This window comes from Monodon monoceros, unplaced genomic scaffold (assembly GCF_005190385.1).
Source record: "Monodon monoceros isolate NGI ecotype Baffin Bay Population unplaced genomic scaffold, NGI_Narwhal_1 Super_Scaffold_21, whole genome shotgun sequence".
In the NCBI taxonomy this organism is placed as follows: domain Eukaryota; kingdom Metazoa; phylum Chordata; class Mammalia; order Artiodactyla; family Monodontidae; genus Monodon; species Monodon monoceros.
Window position 1 is genome coordinate 88,770,469 of NW_021703778.1, and position 27,139 is coordinate 88,797,607.

Here is a 27,139-nt window from a genome sequence, read left to right on the forward strand (position 1 = left end):
ATATATATATATATATATATATATATATATATATATATATATATATATAACTGAATCACTGCGTTATACACCTGAAATTAACATAACATTGTAAACCAACTAAACTACAATAAAAAATAAAATTGGTATAAAATTTTTAAGAAGTAATACATAATTGCTTTAAAAACTTTATAGAGAAACATTACAAAAATAGGTGCCTAGAATATGAAGGTCTTTCTAAGCACTGTCACCAGCAAAATGTATGTTCCTCTACATTTTGTTTTCTGTGCATATTCTAAAACATGCGATTTTATTTGTAAAAATTGCATCGTATTAATTGCAATGCTCTGCAACTCCTGTGTTACTGAAAGCCTGCCTCTCACTGAAAGCTCAGCCGACAGCAGGAAGCCCAGTGCCAGGCCAGGGAAAGGATTCTTAAGGCTGAGCCCCAGCACAAAAACACTCTCAGAGTAGCAGGGGAGAGGGCCAGCTCTGGCTGCTCAGAAGGGGTGTTGGCTGGAAAATCCTGAGCAGGGGGCTTGTAGAGCTTGTATCAGTTTAATATGGGTCCCTCTCCTGGACTTGCCCAAATAGAACTCCAACACATGTAGCATCAGGCCTAGCCTCGGCCCCTGGGGTGGCTATAGTCAAGATGAGACATGGCAGCCTCAACTGGTCCCAACTGACATCCCCAGCTCCTCACTCACCATGGGCAGATGCGGATCCTGGAAGTGAGGAGTTGATGCCTTCTGAGCCCTGGGTTCTTCTCTCTCTCTCTCTCTTCTTCAGTGAACATATATTGAATGCCTGCTCAGTGCTAGGCAAGGCACTGGGTGCCAGAAGCATGAAAATGAATGAAACACTGTCCCTGAGCCCACAGTAAAGTGGGGACTTGGTCACATAAGCAGGTCGCTTATTACGCAGTGGGGTATGTAAAGATTGAGCGCCAGGCAGAGGGTGTTCTGGGAGCCTGGAGGAAGAGCACTCGGCTGGGCATGGGGGTGCCAGGGAAGCTTCCTGGGAGAGGGTGTGCTCTCTCCCAGTCAGAGGGAAGTGTGGGCAAAGACACAAAGGTGAGAAAGGGTCTGGCCTGCTGCAGAGGTTACAAGGAATCTGGTGTTGCTGGAGCAAAAAACGGTGAGGCGGCGGGGGGTTACTGAGACATGAGGCTGGGGCCAGATCAGGTAGGGTCTTATGCACCTTGTAGAGGAGGTTACAGCTTTGATCCTGTAGGCCACAGGAGCCGTTGAACATTTTAAAGCGGAAAAGTGAGCCGATCAAACTGTCCCCTGGGGATAATGGATCAGAGAAGCCTCCGAATCCTGATTATTGCCCAGTGTACCATGGGAATAAATGGAACACTGTCATTTACTCTCATTCAACGAAGATGCACAGAGTCACTACTATGTGCTGGGCACTGTGCCAGGTCTGGGGGTAGAGTTGTAAGAACAACTGGAGAGAAACACGCATACAGTCAGGCAGGCAGGACAGACCTTGGCTACCGCATTGTAACAGAGTCTGATGAGTAAGAGACGTGGCCAGGGCCGTGGAGAAAAACCTGGCTCACGGAAAGCCTCAGAGGAAGTGGCATTCATGACAAGCCTGAAGGATACGGAGTCAGCCTGCCTTCGGTAAAAATTTTCCATAACTCACATGCTATTGGTCAATCCAAAGCCCCACTGGATCACAGGTGCCGTGGCAAGTCGGGGCCATCACCTCAGCACTAGCTGCCAGTGATAAGCTGGGTCAGCAGGTGCGGGTGGAAGATGAGGCAACGTGGCTTTAGCAAGAACATCCCAGGAGCTCCATGAGTGTGGGATTAAAGGGGAGAAGAGGGAGAAACAAATGTTCCAGCCAGTCAGACTCATTGGGAAAAACTACGGGAATTTAACAGGCAGGACCTACAAACTGGGTGAGTTGTGACCCCAGAGCTTTGAGACCCTGTACCTGCCCCAGAGGCAGTGCAGTCCATAGCTGTGCTGCTAGACACAGTTTCCTTCCAAATGGGCTTGTATTCCACAAACGCACTCCATTGGACAGCTGGGAGGGGTGGGTCATGCATTTCTTTTCATATCACGTGTGCCAAGTCTGGGCACCTTGCCTCTCTGCATCTCCTCTCGCAGTTGGAAAAGAATATCATAGACATCTGCCTGGAGCTGCTAGACAAGAGCCTGAACTTCCAGATTGACCTAGCCACAGACTACGCCCTGCGGGGCAGCCCCGTCCACGTCAGCAGAGTGGTGTGTGCCATGGGGAGGCTGGGTCTCTTTCTGCCCACCCAGGGCATGTCCAGGGAGGGCGGAAGCTGTGCAGAGGAGCCCTGCCCACTCACGGTTGCCCCTGCAGTGAGCGAATGAAGAGTCGAGAGGCAGAGGCCCTCCAGCAAAGCCATTTTTGATGAGACTGATGAAAGAATGTGGGTAACAGGTTTTCTCAGCTGAGCTCTGAAAGAGCTGGGTGTGGGCCATCACCTTCATTAATTCCAAATTGCATTTTTTGGGAAAGACTAAGTGTAGCTCTGGTTTGGGAAATGGTCTCGTTGTTTCTAAATTTCTGCTCTTAGAGCCAAGCTCTGGCTTTGCAGGGATGGGGCATGGAGGGGTTAAGAGGGTGGGTAGAAACAGAATAATAAACTAATTAACAGTGGTACACAAGTCAGAATAGCTGGCTTCCCACCCTCACCCCTTCCCCAGCAGGTAAAATGAGATCAAAGCCTCCTGCATCTCAGGCCCAGGGTCCTTGCAAAGGCAACCCACACCTCACATCTCGTTGAGGAAAAGGCTGCTCTTAATGCTTCTACATATGGCTTCTCTTCAGATCAACAGCAACGATGACCGTGGGGGTGCTCAATGGAGACTGGAGCGAGAATTACTCAGACGGCATCAACCCCGTGGAGTGGACGGGCAGCGTGGCCATCCTAAAGCAGTGGCATGCCACAGTCTGCCAGCCAGTGTGCTACGGGCAGTGCTGGGTCTTTGCCGCTGTCATGTGCACAGGTAGGGAGTGGAAAGGGCCTCATGGAAAGAAAAAAAATACAATGGCTCATGTCGCAACCCTCTGAACAATTCTTGTCCCAGAAATCTCACACAGTTCCCACCAAGGGACATTTGCAAGGAAGCAAAACGTCTCATCAGTGACCTCAGGCTTCACATATCTGAGCTCATTTCAGAGGGTGGTTCTGAGGGGGAAACCACACACTTCTCAGAACCTGGCGCCCTTCCCTTCTTTTGAACTTGGACAAACCTAACAGAATCCTCTTAAGAGCCTGGCTAGGAATTGTCCAGGTCCAAGACAGGAATGAGGTGAGAGGCCAAGTAATTAGAAAACTTACAAACTGATTGGTGTCCTTTCTGAGCACAGAGAATGCGCTTGATGAAGATGCATATGTGGGAGGGAAAGGTGTGTCTGAGCAGGGGTATGGGCCACGGGGCCAGAGCAAGATGGCAGACGAAGAACAATGACCTTGAATCTAGAGTTGTCACATGTTCAGAGGGCCTGGAGGCCTGATTCAGCCCAGGGAGTCAGGGGAAGGGGGACCAAGGGAGATCAGCTTCTCAGAGAGGGAGTGAATGCTACATTAGTAGAAGAAAAGCTTAAAAATTGGTACTGGGAAAGAGGGCAACTGGAAATTGGTTTGCTGGTGACAAGAGGAACAAGCTGAAGGCAGGGGAGGAGGCTGTTGAGGGAGGGCACACCTGGAAATGAGTTATATACTGCAGGTAGCAAGAGGAGGCTTTCTGCTTCACTCAGGGCCACACTTGCTTCTGGTCCTCACCCTGCCCCCAGGCCTAGGCCGGCTCTCTGCCCTCTGGCAGGCGTATCTATGTACCTGCCTTGGGCCACAATCAGGAAGTTATTCTTGTTGGCTGGGCAAAGAGGTCAAGTATGGCTTTTTCTCACAAGACTCTCTAGTCTAATCCAGGGAAGCCAGATCTGCCCACAACTTGGTGTTTATTGAGGGCTCAGGCCTTTTGTGTATAAATTCCCTGTATGCAAAGGCTGGTACAGTGTGTGTGTGTGTGCGCGCGCGCGCGCTGGACCCATCTCCAGGCTCTCGCAGGAAGCCTGTGGAGCCCCAGGCTGCTAAGAAGCAGATGTCAGCCCCCTGTCCAAGAGCACCAGGAGGTTTCTGTCAGCACCCACACAGGATGACTTCATATGGGTTGGCGAGGGGGAGCTACTCCTCTGCAGCTGCACAGCCCCATCTGGAGTTGGATGCCTTGATTGCCCAGGGGTAAGAAACCAGGAATTTGACAGCTTTGATGCCCAGAGTCACAGACATTTGGGTGAACTGGGATGTCTGAGTCATCCAGGGATCAGGCGTAAGACTGAAGGCAGAGAATGGATCAATCTTGTATATGTTAGAGAGGGAGGCTTCCTGGGCCTGGAAGAGCCTAGAGTCTAATGGGCCAGGTGCGTGTGTGTAGAAGGAGAGGGTCAGGGGTTTGGGTGTGGTTGTCTGGAACTGGTTGGTGAGAGAGATGGAGCCAGTGAATGGAGATTATGGTATGAGAGCAGGCCAATTAAAATGTTTATGAGAATCACGGCGCTTTAGTGACCTAGGAAGCAAAGGGTTGGGCAAAGTGGGTCAAATGTGGCCAGGTCCACCTGCAGCTCCATCAATACCAGCCTTCCCCAACAGGGCCACCATGTTTTACATTAATAAATATGTCTATCAGTTTGGAAAACTCATTCATTCATCCAACAACACACACTGAGTCCTTATGCTAGGCACTGTGCTTCTAATAATCTTGGTTATAAAGACGGGTAAGACCCAGCCTCAATCCTCCACTAAAAGTCAAGGATTTAGTCAAACTCCTTAATCCAATACAGTTGCCAAAGCATGTTGTTAAAAATTATTATTATTGTTATTCTTTAACAATCACAATAGCTGACACTGGGGACTTCCTTGGTGCCAGGCATTGTGCTAAAACCTTGACAGCCTAGAGTAATGGTGAAGCTTGGGTTCAAATACCAGCACTACCATTAATTGTCTGAGTAACGCTGGGCAAGCCATTTAACTTGTACCTCAGTCTCCTCAGACATATGATGGGGAAATTAATAGTACCTACCTCGTTGGGTTATTGAAAGGATTGACTGAGTTCATACATGGAGAGTGCTTAGAATAATGCCTCGCTACAGTGAGAATTCAGTAAGTTCTAACCAGGATCACCTTGTTTAAGTCCCCAGAAGAGCTTTAGAGGTAGGTTCTATCATTATCTCCATTTTACAGATGAGGAAATTGAGTGGCAGGGCTAGTCTCACATTGAGGTCTGGCTGGCTGTTAACCACTAAACTATACTGCTGCATGAACGATGCTAGCAGCTGCCATTTAGCCAGCATCCCCTGTGCTTAAGGCACATGCTGGGTACTTTACAATGCTCACAGCCATCTGCAAAGTAGGTATCATTAAGTACAATTTACAGATGAGAAAACTGAGGCTTAAGGTGACCACGTGACTCCAGTCTGACTCAGAAGTGCATTCTCCCCTCTGCAGCTCTTCCTCCCTGTATTACCTGTTTTAATAACAACAGCATATTGACTTCAAGCTTCCTAAAGAAAAATCACAAAAAGGAGATTTTCCGTGCATCAAAGATACGATTATAATTTTTTGGTCAGATGTTTCCTTGACATCAATTTACTTGGCTGTTACTTTGGGAATTTCAGAGAAATCCCTGACCTACCCTCCTTCCAGTGCTCATGTCTGACTGCTCCATAGGTCTCTCTCAGTCATTAGGCTTTTCCTGTCCTGGCCGTCCACTCCTTGTGACAATGTCAGACCCCTCAGCCCTGAGGTCTATGAAGTAGCCTGGATGCCTTGCTCTGTAACAAGGGAACAGAAGGGACAGTGATGTTCTGTTGCCTGAAAATTCTCCCCAAAACCAGGCGTCAAAAAGCCACCTATGGTACTATATGATTCCATATATGTGAAATGCCCAGAATAGGCCAATTTATACAGACAGAGAGTGGATTCGTGGTTGCCTAGGGCTGGGGGAACGGGAGAATGGGAAGTGACTGCTAGCGGGCATTGAGTGTCTTTCTGAGGTGATGAAATGGTCTGGGATTAGACAGTGGAGATTGTTATGCAACCTGTGAATATATTACACACCACTGAATTGTACACTTTAAAAGGGTAAATTTTGTGACATGTGGATTGTATCTCAATAAAACTGTTTAAAAAAGAAAAGCCAGGCATCCTGGGGATGTGCCTGGTCTGTCCCTGCCCACAGCTGCAGGGGGTGGGGTGGGGGCAGCCATGACTTGGGCTTGAGGGTTGGGATTCTGAGCAGGCCTACGGGCATCATCCCCTCCTCTGTAAAGTAGGGTCCTGGGCCCAGAGCCCCAGAGGAGGGTGGTGGGAAATAGCCTGGGAGATGAGAAGGCTGTGTGCTTAGGGCACCCAAAACGACCCCACACGTACATCTTTTACATACTGGATTCCCAATGATCTGGCTCGCATGTAGAGTCCTCTGCTTAAAACCATTGTGAACACCCTTGGGTTAGAAGTCATCTAAGATTTCTTCTCACTCAGTTGTATAGTGGTCTCTATGAAGTGTCTCATTATCTTCATTTCAGTACAATAACTCTAGTCTTCATTGTTTTTACTGAGCCCTTCCTTCTCAAAGAAGGAACCCCAGCCAAGGTCCTGGCACATTATTTTGCCTCAACCTTTGGCTTAAGTATGAATCTACTGTTATTCCCCACTGATTTATGAGACATCAAGGACTGTATGGAATGTTCCCTCGCAGGGTGGTGGGTTAACATATGGCAAGCACTTGGGAAAATGTCTGGCACATGCCGAGATTGACATGTGTTAGCTATTACACAATTAGCCTGATACTGCCTTTTTTAAAATATAAATTTATTTATTATTTTATTTATTTTTTGGCTGCATTGGGTCTTTGTTGCTGCACTCAGGCTTTCTCTAGTTGTGGTGAGAGGGGCTACTCTTCATTGCAGTGCACGGGCTTCTCACTGTGGTGGCTTCTCTTGTTGCGGAGCACGGGCTCTAGGCACACAGGCTTCAGTAGTTGTGGCTTGTGGGCTCTAGAGCGCTGGTTCAGTAGTTGTGGTACATGGGCTTAGTTGCTCCATGGCATGTGGGATCTTCCCGGACCAGGGCTCAAATCCATTTCCTCTGCATTGGCAGGTGGATTCTTAACCACTGTGCCACCAGCGGAAGTCCCAATACTGCTTTTTTTAAATTGAAGTGTAGTTGGTTTACAATGTTGTGTTAGTTTCAGGTATACAGCAAAGTGATTCAGTTATACATATATATATATTCTTTTTCAGATTCTTTTCCCTTATAGATTACTGCAAGATATTGAGTAGAGTTCCCTGTGCTATACAGTAGGTCCTTGTTGGTTATGTATTTTATATATAGTAGTATGAATCTGTTAATCCCAAATTCCTAATTTATCCCTCTCCCTCCCTTTCCCCTTTGGTAACCATAAGTTTGTTTTCTTTGTCTGTTAGTCTATTTTTGTTTTGTAAATAAGTTCATTTGAATGAGTGCTGAATGGCTGAGTGAAGAGATATAGTAATTAATGCCAGGAGTGTGGTTCCTAATATACCTTAGGAACTCTGCAGTCCTTTTCCTGACTCTGAGATCTTGTCCACCTTTGTCCATGTGCAACTGTGTGAATGTGTATGCATGTGTGTGCACACATACAAACACACACCCCATAAGGGTTTCTCTTTTATGAGGGACTCAGCTCCCACCGAATTATCCATGAAAGAGTCACGTGAGTCTCATGTCAAACTGAGGCATCAGGACTGATAGCCTGCAGAAGTGAGGTTAAAGAAAACTCACTTCAACATGAATTTAATGAGCATCTACTCTGGGCAGCACTGTGCTAGGAATGAAGAAACGCAAAAGTATTTGATCTGAGCCCTACTCTAGGGGGATTTGTAATCTGGCTGACAAGATAAGATAAATATATGAGATCATAGAGAGCTTCATGCATTGATAAAATGTGTGGCATTGGTGACTGGAATCAAGTGAGAGCATGGGAAGGGAGATTAGTGTGGCATGGAGTAGTCAGTGAAAACTTCACAGAGGAAGGCGCTTTGAGAATGATGCCTTCCCAGCGTTGCTGGGACATCTAGTGAAGTTGCAGTGGGGTGGCTTGTAGTTAAAAGCCTGAGGGGTTTTGAGATCAGAGAAATGTGGGTTTAAATCCTGCCCTGGCTCTCCTCTTCCTGCCATGTGACCTCAACCTCTCTAAACTTCAGGTTTTTCCTCTTCAAAGGTGGGATAATCACAGTGCTGTGGAGAGGATTAAGTGTGATTATGCCTGTGCAGTGATTGGCACCATGCCTGGCACCTATGAGGATGATGATGTCATCGACTGGCAAGGAAGCTTGGAAAGAATGAAAGACAAGCTCGGTTGGGGATGTGCTTAGTGACGGCAAGGTGTCCATGTAGGCTCAAGATTCAAATTCAGGAGTCGTGGGCAAGGAGTGAGAGATGAAGCCACAAGACAGGAGGAGCTCTTTGTGGGGGTACAGAGAAAGCAGGACAGAGGGGGCAAAACCCCGTGAAACATGTATGTGCACAACTGTGCAGATCTGAATGCTGTCAGCTCCCTTCGTGTGATACCGGAGCTACAACCTTGGCCTTCTCCTTATGTAAGAAACAATTCTTGTCCCTCTGTTGCCTCACTGCGACAGCTGTTGTCCCCTATCCCAGTCCTCTCACAAGGTACGATGAGGAAATGGTGAGAATGGATCAGTGCAAATCCATTACCACTCAAAGCTTATGCTCTACAGACAATCAAGCTTGGTAACCACAGCACAGCACACAGTGACGGTGCTGTGCTGAAGTCGGAAATCACCAGAATAGACAAAAGATTCAAGACATTCATTCACCCATCCAGCAAAGATGCACTACGTTTCTGCAATACAGACCTGCCTTGTATTGTTAATGGTTGTATAACGATAAAGCTGACTATCACACAATCCCTGCCCTCAGGAAGACAGACTCATAAACAAATCATTACACACCATGTACCATGTCTAGTAGAGAACTCAGAGCGCCATGAGACCAATGACCTGTGCTCAGGTGGAAAAGTGCCCATCCCCCCATGTCTAGCAGGAGGTGACAACACCACTGGCACTTCATGAATTCATCAATCATGGTGAAGAATGGAGGCTTGCTCTTTGCTCTCCTGCCCACCCCTCCTTGGCATGTGCTCTTATTGCCATAAGTGTTATACACCCTCCTGACTGTAATCTTAACATAAATGTGCCCATGCAATGCTCCTGAGTCACTTACATGCTCTCGCCTCACTCCTGTCTCATGCTCCTTCAGTGGCAGCTTTTCCCACCTTCACCCTCCCCTCCGAGGCGGCCCTGTGTCACCTCCACCTACAATTCACTGTCAGCTCTGCTCACTCCCTGCCCTCCATTCCTTGCAGACCTGTGCAGACCTGCCATTCCAGGGAAGTGCATGCTCCCCCTTTGGGCTTCTCTGCATCCAGGGATGTGTCCCCACCCCAGCCTGGAAGGGCTTTGTGCCAAAGTATAAGAAGGAGCCTAAACTAAAATCTATAAGCAAATAAATGCTTAATATAAATAAGTATCTAAACTAAAAATTATAAACATTTTACTATGACAGTAGTATTTGTGAAGAACCCTTAGAAATATCTGTATTTTTTGACTCAGTCATTTTACCTCTTGGAATCTGTCCCAAAGGGGGAAAAGTAGAAATTGATCTACAGAGATGTCCATCACAGTATTATTTACAACAGGGGAAAAATTAGAAACCAAGCAAATGTCTAAAAATAACCTCTGCTGAAGTGAAAAAAAAAAATACATGAACCCATAACAATACCAAAAAATGGGACAGGGGGATTGAAATGCTTTTCTTTATAGAAGAATGCTAGCTAATACAGGTAGAAGAAATGATAGTGTTAGAATATAATCATTTTGGTACCACCAGTATAATTATTAATTCAGGCAAGGATCATCAAGGATGCTAAAATTACTTGGTGAAAGATTGTTAGGGAGCAGCATATTTCACGCTAGTGATTACTTGTTAAATGACAGGGAAAGGATACTTCCATCGGGCATTAATCTGACCTTAATCAAATAGTTAAATGCCCCCATTAGGCCCCCCTTAGGCCCCCATTAGTATAACAAATGGACAGCCTGTGCCTTCTGATGTGATTCAGAGGGATTTACACAACATCACCTATGCAGTATTCTTGTCAAAAATGTTAACTCTGAAATTAACCAAGAAGAATCAATTAGGCAAATCCAGAATATGGGGCCTTCTACTAATCAAGTGACCTAAATTATTAAAAGACTGTTCTACATGAAAGGAGATTCTTTTGGTTTAAAAGGAACTGGAAAGATATAAGCAAATGCAATGCATGTATTCTGATCGGATTCTGGACAGGGGGGCAAAAAACAGATATAAAAGACATTTGGGAAAATGCAAAGATGGATTTTATACTATTAAATCCATGTTAAATTTCTTGACTTTGTAAAAAAAATTAACCTCTGCTAGAAATCTTGCTTTTGGAAAATATTTGATAACATGGAAAAATGGGTGGGTTGTATAATAAGGGGAAAATACTAGAATGCTGAACTCTGTGCACCTGTGGGAGGTGGGCTCAGAACTGGCGACAAGCTTAGCAGTGAAACCAGGATTTGAGTGGTAGCTCTGCCGCTTCCTAGCTGTGTGGCTTTAGTCAAGGTAGCAAACTTTTCTTAGCCTCTGATTCTTCATCTGTAAAACAGGGGTAATAACAGCAGCTTCCGTGTAGAGCTGTCCTGAGCACAGTACATGTGAAACATTTAGCATCATGCCTGGCTGGCAGACACTGCTGTTATCATTATCATTATTATTGAATTAGGTGGACTGTCACCATTGGACTTGAGGGGACAGGATCCCCAGGGGATTGGTGGTGGGATGCGCCGGGGGATATTGCTATTCTCAAAAGAGTGCAGAATCACGAAAAATATGGCAGAGGGCAAAGAAAAGAAGCTGGTTGGCAAAGGAAAGGGATGGCCCCTCAGGAATAAAGACAACATTCTACCTCCTTTCAAGAATTTCTCCATTAGGTACAGACTCTCACTTTCCTAGGCTTTTGTTACAGTTTCCTTCCCTTCCTGGCTGGATCTGTAATACTTTCCTCAATAAGCTTCCAAGTCAGTACACCCATAGAGAAGGGGGAATCCAAGCGGCAGAACTCTTTGTCTAAGAATCTGATGGTCTTACTCCTTACCACAGGAGTGAAAAAAATTCCAGTTTGGTTTGAAGATAGATACTTATGACCAGGAGAGAAGTGAGGCAAGTCAAGCTGCTGAGTCTTGCCAAAGGAGGCATGGCTCTCCCACCCTGCTGGCTGGGGCAGGGGAACCCAACACTTGCTAGACCCTCTCTTGGCCCTGGCAGTGCTTGTCTGAGCAACCAGCTGCCTAACCTTTGTGTGGAGCCCCAGGGAGAGGAGCTCAGGAAGGTGGGGAGGGAAGTTGGAAGTGTCGCCAACCCAGTGCCCCAGACAGCTCCTGCCTGCCAAATGCATGATTTCCCTGAGCCTAAGGGCACTAAGTCCAGGAATCCACAGCCCACAGGAGATTTTTCTGTCCTTTCTACAGTGATGAGGTTCCTGTCCCCACCCAAGTAATCACCAACTTTGACTCTGGCCATGACACAGACGGAAACCTGATCGTAGATGAGTGTTATGACAACACAGGCAGGATTTTGGAGAGTAAGAAGAAGGACAGTGTCTGGTGAGAGACACCTTCTCTTTCTAGGGCAAACCCTACCAGCAGGAAGCAGGGCAGGACTGTACCTACGAGCCTGCTGCCCTCTCATGCCTCACCCCCATTTTCACCAGCCCCAGGGCTTGCTAGTCCCAGCCAGAAGGCTGGGAGGCAGCTGAACACAAATACGATGATTTTCTGAGTCTAGAATTGTCACATCACAAGAGCTCTCTGCCCTGGGGGAGTTTTCCCCTTTGTCACCTCCTTCATTTAATACTCAGCCTGTGGCTCTGACCACAGGAGGGCCTGAAGTCTCACCTCTGGACACAAAAAAACCTCTGCCTCTGTGATTGCTTCTGTGAGTCAGCAGCACATACAGGAAAGGGCTACAAGGGTCTCTTTGAGAGACAGTGAAGAGTTTTTAACTTCCGTTGCCTCTGGAAACCTTCACTCTTATTTACAAAGAGAGGAAAGCTCTTTTCCGGGCAAGTTGAGGCTCACAGGAGGAAGAGCGGTCACCTGTCACCCACGGAGGGGTGCAGGCCTGCAGTGCCCTGTCTTTCTATCTAGCCGTCCATCACTCATCGCCCCCTGCCTTGCTCCAGAAAGAACTTGAGCATCATAAACTCTCCCTCAGCTTCATCTGACACCCACTCCTCTGGCTTCTCCCTCAGGAATTTCCACGTCTGGAATGACTGCTGGATGGCCCGGAATGACCTCCTTCCCGGATACGGAGGCTGGCAGGTTCTGGACACCACACCTCAGGAGATGAGCAACAGTGAGGCTCTTGGGAGGACAGGCAGAGCCCACTCCCACAGAAACAGACCCGACTCCACCCGGCCCTGCAGCCACAGCCCACTGAGGCCCCCCTGTTCCCCTTTAGGCCACTACTGCTACGGCCCTGCCTCCATCAGAGCCATCAAAGGAGAGGTGGATCTGAACTAGGACACAGCCTTCGCCTTCTCCATGGTAAATGCTGACTGCATGGCCTGGCTGGTCTTTGGAGGGAAGGAGCAGAAACTTCACCTGGACACCAATTCTGTTGGCAATTTTATCAGCACCAAGAGGATCCAGAGTGATGAGCGGGATGACGTCACAGAAAACTGCAAGTACGGAGAAGGTACGACCAATCCCTGTAGGCACCTTCCCCACTACCCCAGAGAACCTCTCTGCCAGCTGGGGCAGCCCTCTGGGGTGTGAATGGGCAGGACCCAGGCCCACTGTCTCCTCAGCCCTACAGGGTTTTTTTTGTGTGTTTTTTTTTTTGCGGTACGCAGGCCTCTCACTGTTGTGGCCTCTCCCATTGTGGAGCACAGGCTCCGGACATGCAGGCTCAGCGGCCATGGCTCACGGGCCCAGCTGCTCCGTGGTGTGTGGGATCCTCCCGGACCGGGGCACGAACCCGTGTCCCCTGCATCGGCAGGTGGACTCTCAACCCCTGCGCCACCAGGGAAGCCCAGCCCTTCAGTTTTAAGGTCCCAGTTGGGGTGTCCCCACTGCCTCACTTCCTCATGCCCACCACCACCCCACTCCCCACAGGCCAGTGAGCACCCTCCACAAGATGGTCACATTGATTGCAGGGCCACTGACAGGCATCCCATCAACAGTGTATGAATTCCTTGAGCCTGCCTTCCCGAAAAATCAGCCTCCCACTGAAGATGGCAGGGGATTGAGTAAACTCTCTATTAATTTTATTAATTTCATTTAGCTTATTGTTTGATTCACGTTTCATTGGGTGTTTGGAGGACAGGCCAGACCACAGCCAGCACCGAGGCCCATGTAAGGCCAAATGTTCACTCCTACGTCCACCCTGTGCAGAGGATGATTCTGAGAGATGGGAGCCCTAGCAGCGTCTTCTGACCCAAGCCAGCAAGAACAAGGGGCATCTACATCAGTCAGCTGTACTGATTCCTGGAAACTGAGACAAACCACCAGTTTCAACCACCAGGGAGCCAAGCAAAAATATGCAGTCCAAGAGGGCCAGAAGCAGGGTGAGGGGCAGGACCCGAGCAGGAGTGATTCATGACTACACAGGGCGGGGGCAGGGGTACCTGAGGTTCCTGGGAGCGCCAGCAAGTGGGTGTCTGTGGTTTGTCCGTGTCGGCCTTTGGGGCCAACACAGAGGAGCTCCAGAGTCTGAGCCTCAGAGACAAGCACTGAACACATCCAAGGGTACTGGCGATCATCCCCTCCACCCCCATTCTCTCTGTGGCTATTTTGGTGGGGGATCCTGAGGACAAGTGGTTTATCACTGAGGAGATTCAAGAACTACTGGACAGGTACATGTAAAAGTATGAGATTAGATCACTCCCTAACACCATACACAAAAATAAGCTCAAAATGGATTAAAGACCTAAATGTAAGGCCAGACACCATCAAACTCTTAGAGGAAAACATAGGCAGAACACTCTATGACATAAATCACAGCAAGATCCTTTTTGACCCACCTCCTAGAGAAATGGAAATAAAAACAAAAATAAACAAATGGGACCTAATGAAACTTAAAGCTTTTGCACAGCAAAGGAAACCATAAACAAGACCAAAAGACAACCCTCAGAATGGGAGAAAATATTTGCAAATGAAGCAACTGACAAAGGATTAATCTCCAAAATTTACAAGCAGCTCATGCAGCTCAATAACAAAAAAACAAACAACCCAATCCAAAAATGGGCAGAAGACCTAAATAGACATTTATCCAAAGAAGATATACAGAATGCCAACAAACACATGAAAGAATGCTCAACATCATTAATCATTAGAGAAATGCAAATCAAAACTACAATGAGATATCATCTCACACCAGTCAGAATGGCCATCATCAAAAAATCTAGAAATAATAAATGCTGGAGAGGGTGTGGAGAAAAGGGAACACTCTTGCACCGCTGGTGGGAATGTGAATTGGTACTGCCACTATGGAGAACAGTATGGAGGTTCCTTAAAAAAACTACAAATAGAACTACCATATGACCCAGCAATCCCACTACTGGGCATATACCCTGAGAAAACCAAAATTCAAAAAGAGTCATGTACCAAAATGTTCATTGCAGCTCTATTTACAATAGCCCGGAAATGGAAACAACCTAAGTGTCCATCATCGGATGAATGGATAAAGAAGATGTGGCACGTATATACAATGGAATATTACTCAGCCATAAAAAGAAACGAAATTGAGCTATTTGTAATGAGGTGGATAGACCTAGAGTCTGTCATATAGACCTAGAGTCTGTCATACAGAGTGAAGTGTCAGAAAGAGAAAGACAAATACCGTATGCTAACACATATATATGGAATTTAAGAAAAAAAAGTGTCATGAAGAACCTAGGGGTAGGACAGGAATGAAGACACAGACCTACTAGAGAATGGACTTGAGGATATGGGGAGGGGGAAGGGTAAGCTGTGACAAAGTGAGAGAGAGGCATGGACATTTATACACTACCAAACATAAGGTAGATAGCTAGTGGGAAGCAGCCGCATAGCACAGGGAGATCAGCTCGGTGCTTTGTGACCACCGGGAGGGGTGGGATAGGGAGGGTGGGAGGGAGGGAGACACAAGTGGGAAGAGATATGGGAACATATGTATATGTATAACTGATTCACTTTGTTATAAAGCAGAAACTAACACACCATTGTAAAGCAATTATACTCCAATAAAGATGTAAAAAAAAAAAAGAACTACTGGAAGGAGAGTGAGCAAGGGAGGCGGGGAAGGGGAGAAAGCCAATGCAGAGCACCTTGTCAGGCGTGGTTAGCACCGTGGGCTGCTGGGCCTCAGTCCTGCTGGAGCCCCTGCCAGTGGGGTGGCCTGGGAAAATGCAGGATGAAGAATGCTGTTGTCTAATCATAGCCCAAATTAGTTGTTGTTAATCTGAAATCCAAATGAAACTGCCCTGTATTTTTATTTGCTAAATCTGGCAACCCTATCAGAGATTTAGTTAAAGTGTAGAACAACACCGCAGATTTATCCCACCCACGAGGCAAGGGGCCTAGGCTCTTTATCCACCAAGTCCTTTCAGTCAGGGGTTGAGGGCTGCTCCTTGGGGGGCGTAACTTCTCTAGCACTCCTGGCCTGCTCCACGCATGGGCGGAGTCAGCTCTGGTGGCAGAGAAAGCCACAAAGAGCCGCAGGTGCTAGAATTTGAAATTAGGGCACGTGGGCACTGAAACAGCAAGTGCCAAGGAGATGTGAGTGGGGCACTGACAGCATGTGCTACAGAGGTCCACAGGGTTCTGCTGTGAACTTGGGCCGGGGGGCCAGGGGGTGGTTGGAGCTATTTTCCAGTGGGCCTGAGTGTCCTGTTCAGTCAGATAGCATTCTGTCTCCTCCCACTGGACTGGCAGAATCTGGGGGTCGAGCAGCCCACAGATGAGCTAAGTCTGATTCACACCTCTCTGGGCTCACTCTTACTGAAGCCAATGTTGCAAGATCCTCTTCTGCCTGGATCCAGGCTTAGAATGACCCCAGAGCGAGGGGAGAAGAGTGGCCTCAGCCTGGGGAGATCGTGGGACTGCATTGAGGGGACCAGCAAGTGCTCAGTGAAGGCAGCTGCTGGGATTATTAGGGAAGCACGGATGAGTGTTTCTGCACATCCTGGCCACAGCGCCTGCCCAGGACTGAAGCCTGGGTGCTCTGGAAACTCGGCTTGCCTGAATTTCCTTTTTTTTTTTTTTTTTTTTTTCACCGTAGCTTCTCAGTTTCTCAATTTCCAGGAATTAGTCTTCAACTGACCAATAATGTGGTCCTGGAGCAGAAAATCACACCATGTCCTGTTGTCTTTAAGAGGTTTATTCCTCTGCATTGTGAGCCTTCATCTTTCCCTTGGGGAACGCGGGATAGAGTCCAATGGTCATGAGCACAGATTATCACATCAGATGAATTTGGTTTCCACTTGACTCTGCCCTGTGCAAGTTGTGTGACTTGGGCGAGTGACATGACCTCTCTGAGCCCCATTTTCCTCATCTGTATATGGAATGATAATAATTATAGTAATACATCTCTCTCACAGTTGATATGAAGATGAAAGGTGTAAGAGCTCAGCAGAGTGTGACTCTTGGGAAGACTTGATGACTAGTAGGGAGCCTTTGTTATTGGAAATGAAGGTTTTAACACCCTGGTGGAGCCTTCACTGAGGGTGTTCAGCCAAGGTTTACCCTCTGGGTCAGCCTGGCCCACAGCTGATTCTGTGCTCTGTCCTCCCAGGTTCCCTCCGGGAGAGGCAGGTGATTCTGAAGGCTCTTCAGAAGCTGAAGCCTGGAAGGTCCCAAGGATCCCTCCAAACTTCCAGGTCCACGCTGCCAAGGGACAGTCCTAGGAGCCTTGCTACGCCTTCCCTTCAGCCCAGTGATGTTGTCCAGGTCTCCCTGAAATTCCAGCTGCTCGACCCACCCGACATGGGCCGGGACATAAGGTTTGTCCTGCTGGCCCTCAACACGTCGCCCCAGTTCAAGGACCTCAAATTGAACCTGAGTGCCCAGTCTCTGCTGCATGATGGCAGCCCCCTGCCCCCATTCTGGCAGGACACAGCCTTCATCACACTCTCTCCTGAAGAAGGTATGGGCTCTGGGTATGGGCATGGGGACAGTCTGTGAACACAGCGGCTTATGGAAATGCCAGTGGGGTCAAGCCAGCCAACAAGGGTTTGGGGGCAGACCCCTGTGACACTGGTCTTCCTAGTGTCCCCTCCAGCACAGAGTCTTCCTCCTTCCCTTCCTTCCTTCCCTCTCCCTCCCTTCTCCTCTCCTCCTCCTGTTTCTTTCCTTTGTCCTCCTCCTTCTTCTCCTCCAATCCTTTCTTTACTACTTCAAGGAATATACCCTGGGTTAGTGGGGAAAACCTGAGCTTTGAAGTCATCCAGACCTTGGTTAGAGCCTCAGTGCACCCATTTACCAGCAGAATGACCCTGGGCAAGCCATTTCACCTCTCAGCCCCTCCATCTGAAAACCGAGTACCTACTTTACTGGGGATCAGTACAGGTTGGCCCCCTCCTCTCTGCAGAAGGGTCCCCAGATCCACCCAGGCCCAGCTGATTTCCCCAGCGAGTCTCACCTCATCCTGTGTTCTCTCCCTAGCAAAAACCTATCCCTGCAAAATCCCCTATCCCCAGTACGGCCAGTACCTGTCCACAGACAAGCTGATCCGCATCAGTGCCCTGGGTGAAGAGCAGTCCCGAGAAGACCGTGGTGAACAAGATCATCACCTTAGCCTATCCTGGCATCATGATTAATGTAGGCAAGAGCCCTGCGTGTGGCCTGAGGGCTCCTTGGGTCCAGCTTGGGCTGGGGGTGGTGGGGGAGCCCCCTGAGAGCTTGCTCAGGAGAGCAGCCCCTCCTGTCCCCTGCCTCTTCTGTGGCCTCCAGGAACCTCCCACCAGGAGTGGGAGGTTTATCTGAACACACTTGGTCTCCATCCTCTTACACCATGAGAGGCCTTCCCCAGGGTCAACATGAGGAAACACGGGCTCAAATGGGAGGGTCCTGAGAGGGGGAAGAGCACTGCCTGAACAAAGGTCAGCTTAGGTTTGATTTGCCATTTCCTGGCTGTGCATCCTTGGACAAGCCCCTGGGCTTCTGCATCTTGAACTGTCAATGATGGGATTAGACCAGATGGCCTCCAAGGACCCCTCCTTCTCTGACATTCTGGTGGGGAGACTTCACAGGGCCCTTCTTGCCAGTGCTGTCTCCCCAGTGGCAAGTAGCCCCCTGGACCCTGCTGAGTGAGCCTGGGGTGCCCCCTGGTGCGGTGTGTCTGGCAAGCCCAGCCACTGGAGTCTGTTTTAGGGAGGGTTCCCAAAGGTGCCTTCAAGTTTCCTGAGGCTACTTCCTTCTCTCTATGTCCCGAATGATCCATTGCTCTTGACTCACACACCAGTGTGAAAAGAAATCAAGCCAGTTAAGGTAAGAGGGTAGGAAGGGATGGAGTCAGATTGCAAAAAGAAGAAACAAGCAAAAACTGCCAAAAAATATTCTATCCACTCAAATTATGCATGAGAATCCTTTGGGAGCTCTTGCTTATTTCACTCTTGGATGAAATCCTTGGAGCAGAGGAAGTATTACTGGAGACTCCCAACTCATCAGACCTTTCAATATGCTGGGCTGAGTAGAAATATTTTACACAAACACCCATACATATATAAGTGAAGTAAAAGTTTCATGTAACAATATCTTGTGCGATGTACACTGATATTCTCTTCTATTTCATTTTTTTAAATGTTAATGACAACCCATTAAGTTGTCCATAGTTGGAAAAACACAGGCCACGGAAATCCAGCTCTTCAGGAACAGATCTAGGGAACAGTGCCCTCCATAAATGCTTGGTGAACCGGGGGATGAGACTAATTCTCTGCTCCCTCCTCTCTGGATTTCCCTGTTCAGGCTTTAGGAGCAGCCATTGTGAACCGGCCGCTCTTCATACAGGTGATATTTTCAAACCCCCTCTCGGAGCAGGATGAAGATTGTGTACTGACTGTGGAAGGAAGTGGTCTCTTTAGGAGACGGCAGAGAGTCCTGTGAGTGCTGGAAGTGCTCCGCCCTCCCTCCCATCTTATCCTGGGGGTAGCACTGTCCTTTCTGGACACAGGGAAAGGGGAGGCCTGGTTGCTGCGTGGAAAGGGACTGTGGGGTTATCATAATCCTATGGTTTTCTGACATTCTCCTTTCTCTGCTGCAGCATTGGAGTCCTCAAACCCCATCACAGAGCCAGCCTCACTCTGGAGACTCTCCCCTTCAAGAGTGGCCAAAGGCAGATCCAAGCAAATCTGAGCAGCAACAAGTTTAAAGACACCAAGGGTTACAGGAACGTCTATGTAGACTTTGGGTTATAAATTCTGGGACAATGAGGTGGACATGTAGATGTTAAGCTTCAGGGAAAGAGCAAGTTCAAACGCAAGCTGTGCCATTCCCCACCCAAACAGAGGCTTCTCTGGGCTCCGACATGAGCAGCAGAGAGATGCTGGCAATGGATAGTCCCCTGGGCCATTTGCATAGCTCCCCAGGACTCTGTTAAGGGCCCAGGAATTCCATGGTGTCCCGTCCAGAATTGTGAGATTGGCCATACAGTCCAGAATTGTTGGACTTGGCCATGATTTACTGATCCCCAGATGTCCAGAAAAGAAGAAGACTGGCTGAGCAGCTCACTGTCACTTTGTCATTGCAATGGCTACGTCCCTAGTACCAATAAATTTCAGCCCTCATTCTCATCTTTGTGCCCATACAGTCATCACTTCCCCCACCGCAGCTCCCACCTGTTCCCTGGATTCTGGGAGTCTCCTACTGTTTTACTACCTGAGCCCACTCACTCATTCAAGAAACATTTACTGAGCGCCTGGTATGTGCCAGGCACTGTTCTGAGTGTACAGGATGAAGTGGTAAATAAAGCAAAGTCCCTGCCCCCCTGGAGCTTACATCCTGCCGGGGGGTGGGGGAGACAGAGAATAAACATGTCAACCAATAAGGAAGGTGCTTACAGATGGTGTATCAGTCGTGATTGAGTTAGGAAAACAAAAGGTGTTTCTACATGCTACTATCTTTGTGACTTAGAAAAAAGTCTGGAAGATCTCTCACTTGGCCATCCTTTGAATCCCTTCCCAAATCACATCCAAGAGGTCCCTCAGTCTTAACAGTTCCAACCCCTTGGCTGAAAGTCCACCAGTGCGTTGTGGTCTAGCATGGCCCTGGGATGGCTGGGTCCCAGGGAGAAAGCCAGCTGAATAATGCAGTGAGGTAGATTTTGGGTAGGGAATGAAATGCTCTCAGACTTTTCTATTGGTTGCAGCTTGTGTTTATGGTCCTACTGAGCACAAAGCAACCGCAAGCATTATCTCCTCTGGAACACACCCACTTTCTCACAGCAATGCGAGAAGCTCTGCACAAAGGCATGATACACCTGCCCTCTAGGAACTGGCTGCCTGACTGAATCAGCTGTTTACGGTATATATTAAATGCACACATTAAATTAAAAAGTTAAATACTTCTATTATATATGAACAAAAGGGTAAGTGCAGTCAATCAGAGAGAGAGGAGAGGGTGTGGTGGGAATTACAGAGTAGGTTGATAGCCATGTTAAAGAGAGGGCTGAGAACCAGGAGAATCCTGGCAGCATGGAGCTAGAGGCAGCCTATAATTATTTTTTCTATAATTATCATCTGACAATTATGAAAAATGGCTTAAGGAAAACATCATGGAGGGGAGCATCTTACAGAGACAATGACCTCTGAAACACTTAAGCTACCGCACTCTCAGACTCTTTCACAAATTCTGATTTTTCTTTTTTTGGCTGCCGCACAGCATGCGGGATCTTAGTTCCCCGACGAGGGATCGAACCCCTGCCCCCTGCAGTGGAAGCTCAGAGTCCTAACCCCTGGACAACCAGGGAATCCCTACAAATCCTGATTTTAACATCATATTCATTTACTCTTTTCCTCAACAAATATTCACTGAGTTTCTACTAGGGGCCAGGCCCTGAGTTAGGCACCGAGGACATAAGAAGGACCAAGACTTGCCCTCATGGAGCTCAAGTCTAAGCATATCAAGAATGAAAAATAAACAGGAGGTTACAATACAGAGTGGTGAGAACCACCATGAGGGTGAGTACGGGGTGTTGTGGGAGCGTGAGGGGCAGTTAGTCCAGTCTTACGATTGTGGATCAAGGAAGACTTCCTGGAGGGAGTGGCATTTAAGCTGAAAGCTAAAAGTCCAGGAGTTAGCCAAATAGACTCAGCAGCGTTGAAGGGTTGGGGGTGGAGTAAAGCAGTCAGGAACCGCATGTCACTGAGATGGCTAGAGATCAGAGCAGGATGGCGCAAGTTGCAGAAAAAAAATGTGGCAAGAGCCAGGGGGTGAAGAGCTTCAGGTGGCAGTCTAAGGAATTTGGACCATGATCATCTTCAGGCATCTGTTTCCTCTAAATCTTGATTCATAGTCATTGCCTGCGATGTCAATGCTTAAAGTTGATCCTATTTTGCAGCGCTGAGCAGACTTCACGTGATTTGAGAAGCACTTAAAGGACAAATAGTTCTCCATCCTCATCTGTCATAGGACCTTGCAATTTCCATCAGAGTCACTCTGATGGCCTTGGAGTTAAGGCCTTCCTTGAATGTCAAGGTTGTCTTTCATCTATTCATTTAACATTTATGGAGTACCTATGTGTAGAATATTCTAGGCCCAGGGGATAGAGCAGTAAACAAGGCAAACAAGGTCCTCCCCCATTCATTCTCAACTCCTAACCCCCAACCCCAGTGGAATTCAGCACTGGCAGACCTCAGAGATATTGCAGGTTTGGTTCAAGACCACTGCAATAAAGCAAATATCACAATAAAGCGAGTCACACGAATTTTTGGGTTTCCCAATGCATATAAAAGTTATGTTTACACCATACAGTAGTCTGTTAAGTGTGCAATAGCACTGTGTCTAAAGAAACAAGGTACAGTCCTTAATTAATACTTTATTACTAAAAAATGCTAACAATTATCTGACAACACGGGGTTGCCACAAACCTTCAATTTGTAAAAAACACAATGTTTACAAAATGCAGTAAGTAAGGTGCAATAAAACGAGGTGGGTCTGTACAAAAGTCTAGCTGCAGGTACAAAGGAGCCTTGTAAAGACTTGTAGATGCTGGAAATTATGAATCCCGTATGTGCTTCCACATGTTTCAACCTCACAACACCTATGAGATCAGTATTGTTATTATCCCCATTTTGTAGAAGGAAAAACTAAGTGTCAGAGAAAGTTAAGTGATTTGCTTAAGGCCCCAAAGCTTGTAAGTGACAGAGCCAGACTCAAACCTAGGTCTTCTAATTCCAAATCCAGGGTCTTTTTTTTTTTTCCCCAGCACCACTTTCTTGCTGTAGGTATTGACATTAATAACATCATCTATCTTCTATCAATCACCTTCCCCTGTACCTGCCAGTCATATGACCTACATTACATTAACTCATTCTCATAACAGTCTTGCAAGATAGATATTATAACTCCCATTTTATAGAGGAAAAACCTGAGGCACAAAAGTGTAATGGACATTCATTGATTGTTCTCGCCTTTCCTTTGGTGACAGCATCCCAGCTTCTTCTGGAGGAATCCCTTTGTTCCTCATAGTAGCTCTGGTGGGTCTGTCAGCCAAGGCTCCCTGCCTTCCTCTAGCCAAGAGGTGGGCATGTGACTTACACTGGACCAGACGCTTCTCCTAGGACTTTGGCTGCAGAGGGAAGTGAGCCAGAGAAGGCAGAGACTTGGAGCTGATCCATCCTGGCAACAGAGCCCCAGAAAGAGACCATCCAGCAGCTCCTGCTTCCTAGACCTCCTGAGCTGCCCTGGATTCCACCCTTCTCCTGGTTCTGAGCTTAGTCCTCCTTTTTCTATCAGTTCTAGGAGTTCCCTCAATTACTTGCATTCAAAGGACTTTATCTGGTTCAGAGAGATTAGATAACTTGTTTAAAATCACACAGCAAAGTCACTGCGATTCCAAATTCCCACTATACCATGCTGTCCAGTGCTCCTAGAAGTCTGCCCTTTGGTCCTAGGGGTGTCCTTGTTAGTGCCAGAAATGAACCTGAAGTTCAAGGAAGTGGCAGAAACCCTCATTCACCCCAACCCTGTAGATAACAAAAGAGGCTGAGGCTGGCAGTGTGGAAAGGGCAGGCAGCAGCAAGAGCTAGACTTTGTTTCCCAGGCCCTGCTCCTCCTTTGGTCTCTGGCATGATGCTTCAAGGCCCATTGCCCAGCGTTTCTCCCTCACCATCTGCCCACTGACTAGCAGGGAAACAACCAATGTGCAGCAAGTACTGCCTCTCTACCTGCCCATAAGACCCAACTTTTCAGTGTCTGGAAAGCACCTGGTGCCAGCTTTGGGTCTGCTGCTTTTTCAGAAGAAGTACAGACAAAAAGAATTTGATTGCAAAGTGCTCCCAGCTTGCCTCAGACCCATAGGATGGGACCTGGCTTCAGACTGTACACGAGCACAGAGCCTCCTAAGGGGAGGCAGGCCAATTGCTGGGGATAGCAAGGGGGTTCAGTAAATGCTTGAGCTGGGACAATATAGGAATCTGTGGGAATGTGAGAAAGAGCTCTGTCACTCTTCACCAAGTTGGAGGGAGAAGGGTCAAGATTAGAAACAGAGGGGGAACGAAAGGCTGATTTTAGAAACATATTTTTTACATCCATTGTACTTGGGGATTTTCTAGTTACCTTTTGGTACTGATTTCTAGCCTAGTTCCAACGCAACTAGATTACTCTATCTGATTTTAATCCTTTGCAGTTTGTTGAGACCTGTGCTGTGGACCAGAGTGTGGTCCATTTTGACAGATGTTTCATGTGCTCTTGAGTGTGTGTTCTGCAGTTTTGTAACGCATGTTTTTTTTTTGTTTGTTCTATAAATTATTAGGAGAAGTGTATTAAAATCTTCCATTATGGGACTTCCATGGTGGCGCAGTGGTTAAGAATGTGCCTGCCAATGCAGGGGACACGGTTCAAGCCCTGGTCCGGGAAGATCCCACATGCCACAGAGCAACTAAGCCTGCGAGCCACAACTACTGAGCCGCGTGGCACAACTACTGAAGCCTGCGTGCCTCGAGCCCATGCTCCGCAACAAGAGAAGCCACCGCAATGAGAAGCCTGCACACCACAACAAAGAGTAGCCCCCGTTTGCCACAACTAGAGAAAGCCCACGCGTAGCAACAAAGACCCAACACAGCCAAAAATAAATAAATAAAATAAAATAAAATAAAATCTCCCATTATGGGACTTCCCTGGTGGTGCAGTGGTTAAGAATCCGCCTGCCAATGCAGGGGACAGGGGTTCGAGTCCTAGTCCAGGAAGATCCCACATGCTGCGAAGCAGCTAAGCCTGTGCGCCACAACTACCGAGCCTGCGCTCTAGAGCCCTCGAGCCACAACTACAGAGCCCACTCACCACAACTACTGAAGCCCGTGCACCTAGAGCCCATGCTCCGTAACAAGAGAAGCCACAGCAATGAGAAGCCCGAGCACCACAGAGTAGCCCCCGTTCGCTGCAACTAGAGAAAGCCCGCGCGCAGCAACTAAGATCCAAAACAGCCAAAAATTAAAAAAAAAAAAATCTCCCATTATGACTGTGGATTTATCTATTTCTCCTTTCAATTCTGTCTGTGAGGGGGGTATATTTTTAGGAGAGGGGCTATTTAGAGGTGGGCAGGGGGTAGAGAACCACAGTAACTGTGGGGCACCCAGAGACTTAGGCCTTGAGGAGCGAGAGGAGGCGGAGACTGTTGGAAACAGGAGACAGAAGGAGCTTTGTGGAGAAGGCTGCCTGCCAGGAACTGACCTTTGGTGATGCTACAGGGAGGGAATCAGAAGAACTGATACTCCAACCTCACTTTTCCCCATCCTCTGATTTTATGTTTGTGCCCCTTGTTAGGCAAAGGACATAATGGGGGTCAGAGGGCAGGGAGCCTTTGTGTATCATCCACACTGGTCCATCATCCAGCTTTGGGGCACAAGGCAAGGTGGAGAGGGGTGCAGAGTATATACAAATGGAAACTATCCAGCATAGGAAGTAACTAATCCAACCTCCTGATTTTAAAGGTACTGAGCCTCAGAGGCGGAATACTGGCCCAGAAAACCGTGGGTGAGGAGCATAGCTTGGCCTGGGTACCAGTTCACACTGCTCTACTCTCCATGTTACCTTCTTAAAAGTGTGACTCAAACCTTAAAAAATAATTGATCTTCATGTTAGCTGGAAATGGCCTATTTCTCATTTATGGATGGTATATTCTACAGCCACTCCTCCATGGTACAGTCTGCATTCTCCAGGAACTACTTCTTAAATGCCTGCTTAGTTTATTACTGTGTTACACATTTGGCAAGGGAGTCAAGGTTCCCACAGTTTAAAGGGGCTATAATTCAGAACCAAAAAACTTACAGCAGGCATAGGTATGCAAACACAATGAATCTGCAGAGTATGTCTGAAGTTCTGCAGTAAAGCCCAGCTGCTCACACACTTTGGTGTCCAGCTGGGGCACAATAAGGATAAAGAAAGTTCCTGCATCCAGAACCCCAGCTCAGCCCCTGACCTTCAGTGAGCTGACAAACAGACCACTCTCCCATCCTACTTAAATCCAGAAATAGCTGTGCATTGACTCACAAGTTGTTCAGGCCTGGAAAAAATCCTGCAGGAAATGTTAAAAGTCATATGGTCTTACAAGCCCTTTTAAACTGGACTGCAGAACACTTTGGCTAAGAAAAGAGTGACTCATTAAGACCCGTGTTGTAGATATTAACTGAGTTACAAATACAGAATGACAGACCAGGAATTATGTTAATTGACTTTCAGTTTCCTTATATATTTTTAAACTTTACCCCTTTTATGGAATGAGGTGAGCTATCCAATTCTTTGGGTAATAGGCTTCTATCAAGAAAAACATTAAAAGACTATCAATGATTAATCTCACCCAGACATTAGCATTATCATTCTATAATTCAAAACTAAAAAAAACCCAAAACAACAAACTAGGGAATCCTTGTTCAGCTTTCTAATTTTTCATTTGTTCATTAAACCCATCAGTCCATGAATGTTTCTTGAGCCCCTGTGTTTGCTGCTGTGGGCATAACAAAAGATAACAAGGAAAGTTTGTTTGCCTGGAAATATAAGCCTTCGTTTGTTGGAATATATTCTCTCATATATACAATTCTAGATTAGCCAGTTTCTCCTTCAGCATTTTTGAAGATCATTTCATTTATCTTCTGGCTTATATTGTTTTCATTGAGATATCATCTAGTTATCTTATTTTACTACTTTGAAAGTAATATGTTTTTCTCTGGTTACTTAAAAAAGTTTTTTTTTAAATCCTGACTAGAGGGACTTCCTTGGTGGTCCAGTGGTTAAGACTCTGTGCTCCCAATGCAGGGGGCCCAGGTTTGATCCCTGGTCAGGGAACTAGATCCCGCATGCCGCAACGAAGATCCCATATGCGGCAGTGAAGATCCCATGTGCTGCAACTAAGACCACATTCAGCCAAAAAAAAAGTCCTGACTAGAGTTCTTAGCACATCTTGAATTGGTGGTTTTAGTTTTGGAACATTCTTGGCATTATCTCTTCAAAAATTTCTTCTGCCCAATTCTCTTTCTCTCTCTTCTCCTCTGGGACTGCCGTTTCACAGAGACTTTTTCTTCCATGCTTAATTTGACTCTCTTCTATTGATCTGTTCTCCAGCTCACCAACCTTCTCTTCTGCTGGGATTAATCTGTTTTTAAACTCATTTATGATGTTTTTAACTTTAGTTACTGTATTTGTCAATCATTAGATTATTTACTACATATTTCAATCATCTGCCAAAATTCTGCAGATTATCATTTATTTTCTTGAATATAATAAACATATTTTCTAAAGTCTGTGATGAATAACTCTAATACCTGGATCTCCCATGGGCCTATTTCTATTGTCTATATTTTCTCTTGGTTCTCAGTCATTTGGTCTTTTT

The 27,139-nt window shown here is 47.1% G+C and overlaps 1 protein-coding gene across 1 annotated transcript in view; it reads left to right on the plus strand.

The window, feature by feature from the left end:
* Positions 1-19,511, plus strand: part of TGM7 (transglutaminase 7) — a 59,287-nt gene extending 39,776 nt beyond the window's left edge. Inside the window, 13 exon segments of the mRNA XM_029237118.1 lie at positions 2,103-2,230; positions 2,796-2,817; positions 2,819-2,975; positions 3,988-4,213; positions 8,232-8,333; positions 11,587-11,721; positions 12,369-12,472; positions 12,578-12,814; positions 16,892-17,242; positions 17,761-17,851; positions 17,853-17,916; positions 19,063-19,196; positions 19,358-19,511. Of these exon segments, the coding sequence (XP_029092951.1) occupies positions 2,103-2,230; positions 2,796-2,817; positions 2,819-2,975; positions 3,988-4,213; positions 8,232-8,333; positions 11,587-11,721; positions 12,369-12,472; positions 12,578-12,814; positions 16,892-17,242; positions 17,761-17,851; positions 17,853-17,916; positions 19,063-19,196; positions 19,358-19,511 (1,905 nt within the window).
* The last annotated feature ends 7,628 nt before the right edge of the window (positions 19,512-27,139 follow it).